General features: G+C 40.8%; 1 protein-coding gene across 1 annotated transcript in view; it reads right to left on the reverse strand.

The window, feature by feature from the left end:
* Positions 1–710: 710 nt before the first annotated feature.
* Positions 711–10,910, reverse strand: part of cahz (carbonic anhydrase) — an 11,306-nt gene continuing 1,106 nt past the window's right edge. The window contains exons 2-7 of the mRNA XM_083928026.1: positions 10,629–10,826; positions 8,949–9,067; positions 8,325–8,417; positions 7,467–7,529; positions 7,214–7,369; positions 711–3,256 (exon numbers count right to left, since the gene is read on the reverse strand). Coding sequence (XP_083784152.1) covers positions 3,137–3,256; positions 7,214–7,369; positions 7,467–7,529; positions 8,325–8,417; positions 8,949–9,067; positions 10,629–10,826 — 749 coding nt within the window. The 3' untranslated portion in view covers positions 711–3,136. The remainder of the gene's footprint in view (positions 3,257–7,213; positions 7,370–7,466; positions 7,530–8,324; positions 8,418–8,948; positions 9,068–10,628; positions 10,827–10,910) is intronic.

Genomic DNA, 10,910 nt, shown 5'->3' on the forward strand with positions numbered 1-10,910 from the left:
GTGAAACGGCTAAAGTCTGACAAGATAGCAACTCCCGTAGGCAAGTACGATTCGATCAAGTTCAGAGAACGAACCCCAATGGCCGGGTATGCTGCGTCCATGTTTTATACAGTCTATGGTCCTGACAAAACGGTAGTATGTGTCGAGTTGGCATGGACAGGTTGCAACTAAACACAATGAACAGCAGAGGCTGATGGGAAAGTCATTAGTTTTGCAGATACTTTGTCAAATATTTGACAAATAAAATATTTTGAGCTGGAGTTGGAAGAACGGAATGGAAACCAAACTTTGACCAAATTACATGATAATCCAACAAACAGTTGTTGAGAAAATTCACTCAGTAGAACAAATATCAATCTGATGGTGTAGCTAGAGGAAATTCAGAGGATAAACAAAGTCGGTAGGAATTATCCTCTGGAAAACATAAATGTCTGAACATATTGGATGGCCATTTGTTGGGGAGACAGTGGCGGACATACAGGCAGACCAACATTATATCTGCATGCCACCTGCATGGCTGGTGTACAATATCTGTGAATCAACAAAGCCTTTAGAGTTATCCTGTACTGAATATCAAATGAATGCTAATGTGTGATTAGGAATTGAGAGATAGAATGACAATTTGAGACATCTGCAAGTTGTTGCATGAGTTTTTATTGATAAAATTATTTTCTATGATGACAGATTCACAAAATAACACTTTTCCATCTGAAATGTGACACACAGGTTACATCTGGTTCACTCTAGCCACACTGTGAAAGCTGAATGTTTCATTGATATAAAAGCTAAAAAAGGAACATTGCACTGGTCTCTCGTGAATATCTGCCATGATCTCAGTTGAGTTAGATGGAGTGGAAACTGCAGGCATAACTGACACACTTTATGAATGCAATGAAAAAATCTATGACCTGTGCTGGTACTGTAGGTGTGTAAATGATCCTTTCCATTCTTTTCAGTTTAACAGCTGTCCAACAGTCTTAAAGGCAATGTCTAATGCACTGTGGTGGTAGGTAGTTCAGTTGTCATAGTTTTTTATTCTTAAATGGAGCGACAACCGTACTGTAGAGCCACTGATGAGTTGAGCCATGACCATATAATGCAGGTGTCTCATTGGGGTTCTGGATAACTTTTGCATAAAAAGCTCCAATTATCCAAAATGCATTGGTGCGTGCATAGCCACAAGCTGAATCATCAGTATATACTAGGTATCTTTCACAACATACTGGATCAGTCCATAGCATTACCATCATGAGGGGATCAGAAGTCTAAAAACATAGTTGTATAGAAGCGCCAGCTGACGGGAGATGGCCACAGTGCACAACTGTAGTCACCACTGCAAAATGTAACTTGGCTTTGTCTCTAACTGATAAAATGAGGCATTAGTAAAATCAATAGCTTTAAATCTGAACAGCTGTCTGCAGCACAATTCACAACACAATAAAACGGCAGCACAATTCACAACATAATAAAACGCATAGAGAGAAGCTTCAGGAAGTTGATAAAATATTTCATTTTCAAACTAAGCAAAGCATAGTATTCATATATTAAAAAGTATGGAAGAATTATCATTCATTTATTTGGATAAATATTCCTGCATGACATCCACCTCTGACAGGCTAGGTGTGCTTTTGCCAATACTTGTAATACATAGCACATCTCATATATAGCTGCCTAAGTAGTCTGTATTTCAGAGGGTCGACTTTGTCTATGATAAAGCGAACTGTCACACATAGAGACACTATAAATAGTAGCGCTGGTCCCTCTGGTACCTGTGACTAAAGTTCTTAGGCTATCTTGGTCTGTATTAAGGCAGTGTCTGACATAGAGTCAGATGTGTATGTAATATTCCATGAGTGGCACATACGTGTACAATCTATGACCCCATTTACACTTAGTCCCTTACCACATTTACACTTAGTCACTTCATGCATCTCGATTTAATGGGATTTAGTCTCCTCAGAGGAGGTTTGAGATGCAGATGTAGTATATATTTAATATGTGAGAGTACAGTGCTGCGGGAATGAGTCCTAAAACTCAGAAGTGAGATGGCATTTTTACACTTCAGGTTCCCTCACCTCGAAGTCAGGTGATGTCTTAAATAAGGTCTATCCTTAAGAGATTGGAATGTTTTGTCTTTAAAAGGGTGGTTGCCTTCAAGTGGCTAACTGAGACTAAAAACATCATCACGCCATACAAGTAAAATCAGTTAGAAGCTAGTGTGGTGTAGTTCGTTAGCTTTTTATTTCTGGTGATTGATTGATCTACTATTGATCTCTGATCACTTTTCATCTGTGACGATTATCTTGTTGAACAAAACGTGCAATTATCATAAACTTTAGTTCACCTCCTTTGAGCTTATTTTCTGCAATAATAAAAAGGCCAATATAAAGAACCCATTGTCTTTTTGTTGAGGGAACCAAGGCGATGCTAACCTCAGGGTCTATCTACAAACATATATCACCCATGCAGCACACCATAGTGTAACCTATGTTAGTAAGAAGACTGTGGAAATATCCACTCACTGTCTTATTTTCTTAATAAATCCACGGTCTGTCTCCTCTGTCCTCTTGATAATGGCAACTCAAGTCACACTAACATGATGCTGAAATTAGCCGTTGTTCTCCGTCTGATTAAAGCAATCAGGGGAAACGGCTCCAACCAGAACACTGATGTGTATGGGTGAAGGAGCAGCGTGACTGGAGGTGATAACACTTTTGTCTTGCTTGTAATTCATAAACATGGTAGGCTACGTCATGTGTCTGTGTTAGCTTATGGATAGCTGTTAGCTAATATTTGCTAAACTGACACATATCTGTGGCTAAGTGTAAATTAAAGCGTCTTAAATATTATCTGTATTTTATCTGGATATGAGACACTTGAAATTACAAAATGGGGCACATGTCTTAATAGTGTCAAAGCTTAAAAATGACTCAGGTATTTTACTCAAGATACATCCAGGTTGTCTATGTCATAGAAAGTGTGAGCATAATTTTTCTCTATTTTTTCAAGTTGATGTCAGTACGGCTAGTATAAGCAAGTAAAGTATAAATGTGGAGAAAAATGGAAGTAAGGAGGTTTGAGAAAGGAGGGAAGGATAAGCAAGGGGGGCAAGGAAGCTAGGAAGATGAAGCCGGGTTTATTTGAAGGAGGCGCGGACATTACGACCCTTCAGAGGCTGAGGAGGCCGGTAGTTATCCACCATGCAGCATGGAGCTTCTCCTTCTCCGGTAAAGAGGAGGCTGCGGAACTTGGCCATCTAATGAGGAAGGACAGACAAGAAGAAAGAAGAAAGAGCATTGAGGTCTGATTTCCATGGACTGAGTCACATAAGCGGTATCTGAAATATAATGCACATACATTTGCAGTAACTGGAATATCATATGTGTCGTTTCTAACACGTATAGCTCCATCATCACAGTAGAAACAGAGAGCGCTGTAGAATTCCAAAATGACAAATGTCAGATGGGAGGTTGAAGGCAATGTTTAAATCAATGACCCTGTCCTGGCATGTGCTCTGGGGGTCATTCCTATGTTCCCCGGGAACATGGGACCTTTTTCCCCCAAAAGGGTTTTATGTTCTCCGGTCGCATAAGCCTCTGCCTTCGCAGGTGTAATCCAGCATTTTGTTAGGGTTAGGGGTTACGGTTAGGGGGTAGTGTTTGGGTCTATATAAGCCTCTTTGCCATGGAATTTGGCACTGATTCTAGGTAGAAATAACAGACCGGGGAACATAGGACCCTTTCCATGAAAAGCAGGGAACATAGGACCCGGGGAACATCGGTACGCTCCCGTCCTCGTCTGCCCTGAATATCTTGTTGAGCTCTGAATATAGCAAAGCTATCAAAATAGCCATGTGCTGTGTTTACTGCCATTACAGAAGAATAAATTGGTGTATTTGTATGTGTATGATGTAGTTAGGCACAGGTATACATATGAGGCACAACCAGGGCCAGTGCTCTGCGTTTTTACTACTTTTATACGTAACACACCGCAGAGAGACATACTTTTAGAATCATTTCTCAGATGCAAATGGACAATGCAGTTGTGTGTGTTGCATAGGAACCAGAATGATGAAACACTCCCATGAGCTCTTGTATCCTCAGTTGGCCAAATCAATGCGCACTTTGTAGGAGAAAACAGTCCAGCAATACAGTAGTGTATGTTCTACTATGACACAGTCCCTGGGTCTGAAGGAAACACTACCTGATCATGTTTTGTGAATGAGAAGAAATGTGGAATGAATGCAACAAATTTTATGACAAAATATGGCCAACTGAAGCGGGACACAGTATCATGTACTCTGTTTGATACTGTGCCGCCACACTTTGATGGTGGAAGAACAGCATCATTAAAGTGACTTCGTGATGAACCACCCTCATAAATGAATACATTAATAATAACCTACATTTTATGCATGATCCATGATGATGAAGATATGGAAAAATAGAAACGCATGGCCAAAATAGCATACTGTCAATATTTTACAGGACCAGCAAAATGTAGCTCACACCCTACATACACTTCTTCCACCCTGCATTATAAAGGACAGCCTCACCTCCTGCTGTGGTTCTAATCACCCAGACACAGCCCTGTTGACACTAAACCCATATTGTTCAGATTGAAACAATTGAAACAGCCTTCATTTCCCTCAACTCTGAACACTGAGCTACTGGAACCAAGTGTTCATCATGTTCACATCCCTTGAGCACGGCATCGAACCCCCAAGTGTTCTAGACGCCTTTCTAAGGGCAGCCTCAACTCTGAACACTGAGCTACTGGAACCAAGTGTTCATCATGTTCACATCCCTTGAGCACGGCATCGAACCCCCAAGTGTTCTAGACGCCTTTCTAAGGGCAGCCCCCTGCTCTGACATCTCTCCATTAAATGCATGTGCATAGGTCCTGCATGTGTGTGTGTGTGTGTGTGTGTGTTTCAGGCCTGTGTGTGTAAAATGTGCAAACAGTGAAAAAATTGAATTTCCCCTCTGGGATTTATAAAGTATGTCTTCTTCTTCGGGGGAATTGTTTATGCGTACAGAAGTGTGGCGTAAACAACAACTCCTCTGGGAGCCATTTAGCCTTTAGCTAGCTGGTGAGCTAGGATTTAATTTTACTCAGCAATGCTTGCACTTTGTCACAACATAGTATGCGCTGCACTGTGCTTTGATGTATCAGTGGCTTCGTTTCTGCATTGCAAAAAGGAAATATTTCTCTACAAAAGCACATCTTATCATTTATCATTTATTTAAGGAGGTAAAAGTAAGCATGTATGTTCACGTCACATGGAGGTACATGCTGGCAGTGTTAATCATGTAAAGAGATAAAGAGCAGACTGCCCACTGGAGATACAGGCAGTCAGTGTAATCTAAGTGAAACACTAGGCCCACAGGCTCAGACCCACCCTGTTCCTTAGCATGATGTAACTTCTGACACTGACGGTGTTTTTCATTGGGGCACCTTAAACCATGCACACTTAATGAGATGAACACCAAAGTCTTAAGAGCGTATTTGGATGTACTGTGAAAAATAAATAGATGAGGAAATCCAGCCATCAAGACAGTTTTTTTGGTGTATCAACTATTAACGGAGAAATCCAGTAGAGTCGCTAACAGTCTGACGTGGCTAACACTGATTAGCTCGGGGCAGCACGGTGAAGGCATTAAAACGTCTTTTTTAACCACTAATACTGCTCAAAATAACACCAAACCTCTGCAGCAGCATGAGAAGAGTCCCTACACAGAAAACAAAGCACCAATGGGCTCCTTCCTTTGGGATTGACTTTGGTAATCCACTTGAATGGACTTTACCATGAGAGGAGCTGGTACAGGGGCCAGTAGGTAAGTCTTTAAAACACTCTTTTAATAAACTCTGGGTTCTCTAACTACGTTGTTGGTGCTTTGTTTTCTATGTATGGACTCTTCTCAGGATATTTCTCAGTCTCTCTGAAGCATAATACATCACAGCTTTTATTTTCTCATATTAAGTTGCACCCTTTGAGCTTCCTATGGAGACTTGAGCAGCAGCCTCACCAGACTACATGATTGAAAACCTGTGCTGAAGCAGCATGTCCAACCTCCACACCAGCAGGTGGGCTGCCAACAGAAATCTCTGTATTTAGTAACTGCCAGAAATACACACAAGCTATTGTGTGCATGTTTACGCACACCCACATAGACACATGCTCTATGTACTTGTACTGAAGCATATGACCTTCCAAGCTATCTTTAAATTTGAATGATTGTGAAATCCAGCTATGGCTTCAGTTCGGTTATATCAATGTTTGGCTCTACAGTTCATGTATTGTCATGTACGTCAGTTTGCTGTTCTGTTCAAACTACAAAACTTGCTGTCTTGTGTTGGGAGTCTTTAAGTTGTTATTGATTCCATACCACTTGAAGTCATCAACTACAAGATCTTTCACCAGGAGGAACACCAGATGTGTGTGTCTGGTCTCCAAACTGGAGCACTCACTCCACTCCAACCATAGACTGTATAAAAAGTGGACGTAGCGTCTCCGTCAAGGTTCGTTCTCTCAACTTGATCCAATCGTCCTCGCCTACGGGAGTCTCCATCTTGTCAGACTTTGACTCCGCCTCATTTCCCTTTACCAAAAAACTGACGTTGGGGGGAGGGAGATATGTCCATCTGACTGACGTATATCTCCAAGGAGAAGTGAGGGCCATAGGCTAGCTGTCACTCAAGAGGCCACGCCCCTAACCATCATAAACTTTAACCTCCAATAAAATAAAAACTAGCCTGGTACAAAAAAATTCATCCCCCTCTGTGTTGTCATGGAGATATGACCTAAACATACAGACTAGAATGTTTTTTTGTCCCAGGCCTTAAACAGGTTTAATGATGCTGTGAAAACGGCCTGTTTAACATGGGGGTCAATGAGAAACTGCTCTGTTGTGAAACCTGCTCCTACTGGACACTCAGAGAACTGCAGTTTTTGGTATTTCAGTATTGGATCAACCAGGGAGTGGCTGTGGTGGGGGCTTGACTCTAACACAGAGGGCCATGACAACGCAGCTGGAAGCAGTGGCTTCTCCTCCAGCCAGGTAAGGTACCGGTACTGAACATTTTTTGAATGAAACCAGCCATACGTAGGATACACAGGATAACCATCATGCACAATTACTGTAGCTAAATGCAAGTATATTAACGCACTTTTGTAGGAAAAGCGAGTAAGTATGTGAAGCAAGTTAAGTACCTGTGCAGGGCTGACACTGATTGGCTCCTTGAGAACAATCCAGGTGACACTCTCCAACAGGGGAGGCGTGGTCAGAGAGCCGTCATAGGTCCAATAATCCAGAGAAGCAGGAAGAAGAGTCTTTGCGTCAAAGTTAGCAAAGGTGGTCTGCTTTCCCTGCAAGTGTCAGAATGAAGGTCAGAACACAGGCCGTGAGGAAGGAAACAGGGAAGCATTTGGGGTGTTTTGGGAATTCTGGGACGGTTGCTTTTACCTTGGTCTTAATAGCATCCAAGGCATCCAGAACTTTCTGAAGCCTGGGGCTGGCAGCACCGATCTGGAGCACAAAACGGATACACATTCAATTGAATTTACAATACTTAAATACAATCATTACTGTTCATTATTTGGCTTTTCTTACATAAACTTACATACAGTAGCCCCTCTCAGGGCATGAATACTTAAAGTGTAATTCCCGCACGAAATCATCCAATGTTTTTTTTTGGCACTTACATACATCAAATTAGCCATTGAGACAGTTTTCTTTATTTATAAAATATTAACGGAGAAATCTGAGTCGCTAACTGTCGGACGTGGCTAACAGTGATTAGCTCGAGGTCTTAAGGTGAACACATTAAAACGTCTTTTTTAACCACTAACTCTGCTCAAAATAACAGCAAACCTCTGCAGTAGCATGAGAAGAGTCCCTACACAATAAACAAAGCACCAACAACGTAGTTAGTGAACCTAGAGTTTATTAAAAGAGTGTTTTAAAGACTTACCTCCTGGCCCCTGTACCAGCTGCAGTTAATGTGTAAGGAGTCTTCTCATGCTGCTGCAGAGGTTTGCTGTTATTTTCAGCAGTATTAGTGGTTAAAATAGACGTTTTAATGTCTTCACCATACGGCCCCAAGCTAATCACTGTTGGCCACGTTCGACTGTTAGCGACTCCACCGGATTTCTCAGTTAATAGTTGTTACACAAAAAAAACTGTTGCAATGGCTTATTTGATGTATGTAAGTGCCGAAAAAGACCACAAGATGATTTTGCAACGTAATTAGACTTTAAAGCACCCTCCCCTGGTCTGTTGTGCAGTGATAGACTGATGGTTTGTCAGTGATGAGTCACTCACCTTGAGAAAGACCCCGACCACTGCGAGTCCATCAGGCTCGCTGGCTGCCTCTCCAAAGCTAGGGTACTTAGTGTTCCAGTGCACCAGGTGAAGCTAATAAGACAAAGAGCCAGTTTGACATTTAGAGGGATGGTTCAGATATTTTGAAGCGTGGTTGTGTGAGGTACTGATCCACAGTCCATGAGTCCAAGATTTTATGTGTCTATCTGTCATTTATGTGTCCCATGAAGATCTAACTGCTGTCAAAGGCCCCTTCTCACTGGAAGGCATTCAAGTCTGGGAATCTTTTATTCAATTATTTGTTTATTGGTTTAAAAATAGTTACTTTGAATATGTTGGGGCTAAAGATGCTGGAATAAATCCCCAGAAATTAGTTTTTTTTTTTTTTTTTTTACATTTTAGCTGTCCAATTCAGTATCTGCCCTCTTCCCAATCCTCTGTGGTTTTGAAAAATACTGCGTACAAAAAATAAAAAGACCATTATAAACAGATTTGTTACTTTGATATTTTTACCTTTAACTCTTGACAATGACAATATGTGTCAGCCGTTTATTCCATAACCTGATTTTAGAGCCTGTTACTGTATGTGGCAGTTAAAAGCAGAAGATCCAGTAGCTTTAGTACCTCACAGGGAAAGTTGATGCCGTTGACAGTGTGTTCGGAGCCTCTGTCATCACTGGCTCCCCAGTGGAAATGAAACTGCCTCAAACGGTACGTTCCAGATATAGGACCTCCAGTCAGGGCTGAACAAGAGAAGGATTAGAGGTAAAGACAGCTTTAACATCAAGGATGTCTATGCTCGCCAGTAATAACATGCTGGGACTGTGGTTGTATATGATCATATTAACCTCTATTTATTTATATCCCATGCTTTATTGTATCTTTTTGATTTCAAATGTACATTTTCCTTTGTCATCCTACTTTATAATGTTTGTAGCTGTCAGTACGGTTTCAATAGTTCTCTCAGTCCGAGCTGTAAATTAAAATGGTAGGTTTGCTTTATTGTATCCATAGAACACAGATAACCATGTTCAGTACATCTGTCGACCACTGTGACCTGTTTTTAAAGGGGAACGCAACCACATTTTACACATGCTGTAAAAGTCAGGCAAGGTCATGGTTCGTACTGCTCTGTATGTAAGGTAATGTCCTTATTGGCACGGTAGGAAACGTTTAGACAGCAAAAGGTGAAGGTTAAGTTTAGACAACAAAAAGTGATGGTTAAATTTAGATGACAAAAGGTGAAGGTTAAGTTCAGACAACAAAAGGTGATGGTTAAATTTAGATGACAAAAGGTGAAGGTTAAGTTCAGACAACAAAAGATGATGGTTAAGTTTAGACAATTAAAGATGATGGTTAAGTTTAGACAACAAAAAGTGATGGTTAATATTAGACAACAAAATATGAGGGTTAAGTTTAGGCAATTAAAGGTGATGATTAAGCTTAGACAATTAAAGGTGATGGTTAAGTTTAGACAACAAAAAGTGATGGTTAATATTAGGCAACAAAATATGAGGGTTAAGTTTAGGCAATTAAAGGTTATTGTTAAGTTTAGACAACAAAAGATGATGGTTAAGCTTAGACAATTAAAGTTGGTGGTTAAGTTTAGACAATTAAAGATGATGGTTAAGCTTAGACGATTAAAGGTAATGGTTAAGTTTATAGAACAAAAGGTGACGGTTAGGTCTAGGCAACAAACCAAAATGATAGGTTACTGTTGTGGTCTGTGTTTTGGGACTCAGGATATCTGCCTCTGCTTTGACCATTCTGATTTGAATCTGCTCAGCATTAAATTACTGAAGTATCCATTCAATGAGGTTTTCACTTGAAAGTAAACCACACAGTCTGTCTTTGGCTTCATTAGGCATATTCATGCAAACTTGCTGTTTATGCTCAAATTCATATTGAGATGCTTGTCATGTTTCGTGCTGTTGTATGAACGTTGAGTGTCAGTGCAGCAGGGTGAGGTCGTGCAGATGTCCTGTTGGCCTCCAGATACTCCAACAGTGCTGACAGCATCTGACGCTCTTATCTGCTCCAGTACATACAGCAGGGGTGGAGGCATGAACAAGAAAGCCAGATAACGTTTACTAATGCTTATACTCACTGGAAATGAATATGTCCCATGTATATATACCGTATATATAATATTATATTATACTATATTACAGCATATTGTTACAGCAAAATACTGTATATTTGCTGCAAAACTACACTCAGATGTGCATGAGTATATACAGCAGATATAAATATATGTTTATTTGAAGCTCTATGTCCTAACACTAAGAGCTTAGCTGTACTTACTAGAACTGTCCGAGTCATCCACAAAGTCCACCTGGAAGGAGTGTCCATTGTTGAGAATGCCTGTGGCGTTGGAGGGGTCGTACTTGAGTTTTAGAGCCTTCAGAGAGGGGTCATACTGGGCCTCCTTGGGGACAATGTTGATGGGAGACTGTCTGGGCCCGTTAGCTACAGGAAAATCTTGTGCCCATTTGTCAGGTCCTACAAACACACATACAAACATATGTGAATAGCACACTTTTGTCCTGTTCTACATGCTCTTAGTGAGGAACACCGGCTTCTTTA

Source organism: Echiichthys vipera, assembly GCF_963691815.1.
Source record: "Echiichthys vipera genome assembly, chromosome: 15".
NCBI classification, from domain to species: domain Eukaryota; kingdom Metazoa; phylum Chordata; class Actinopteri; order Perciformes; family Trachinidae; genus Echiichthys; species Echiichthys vipera.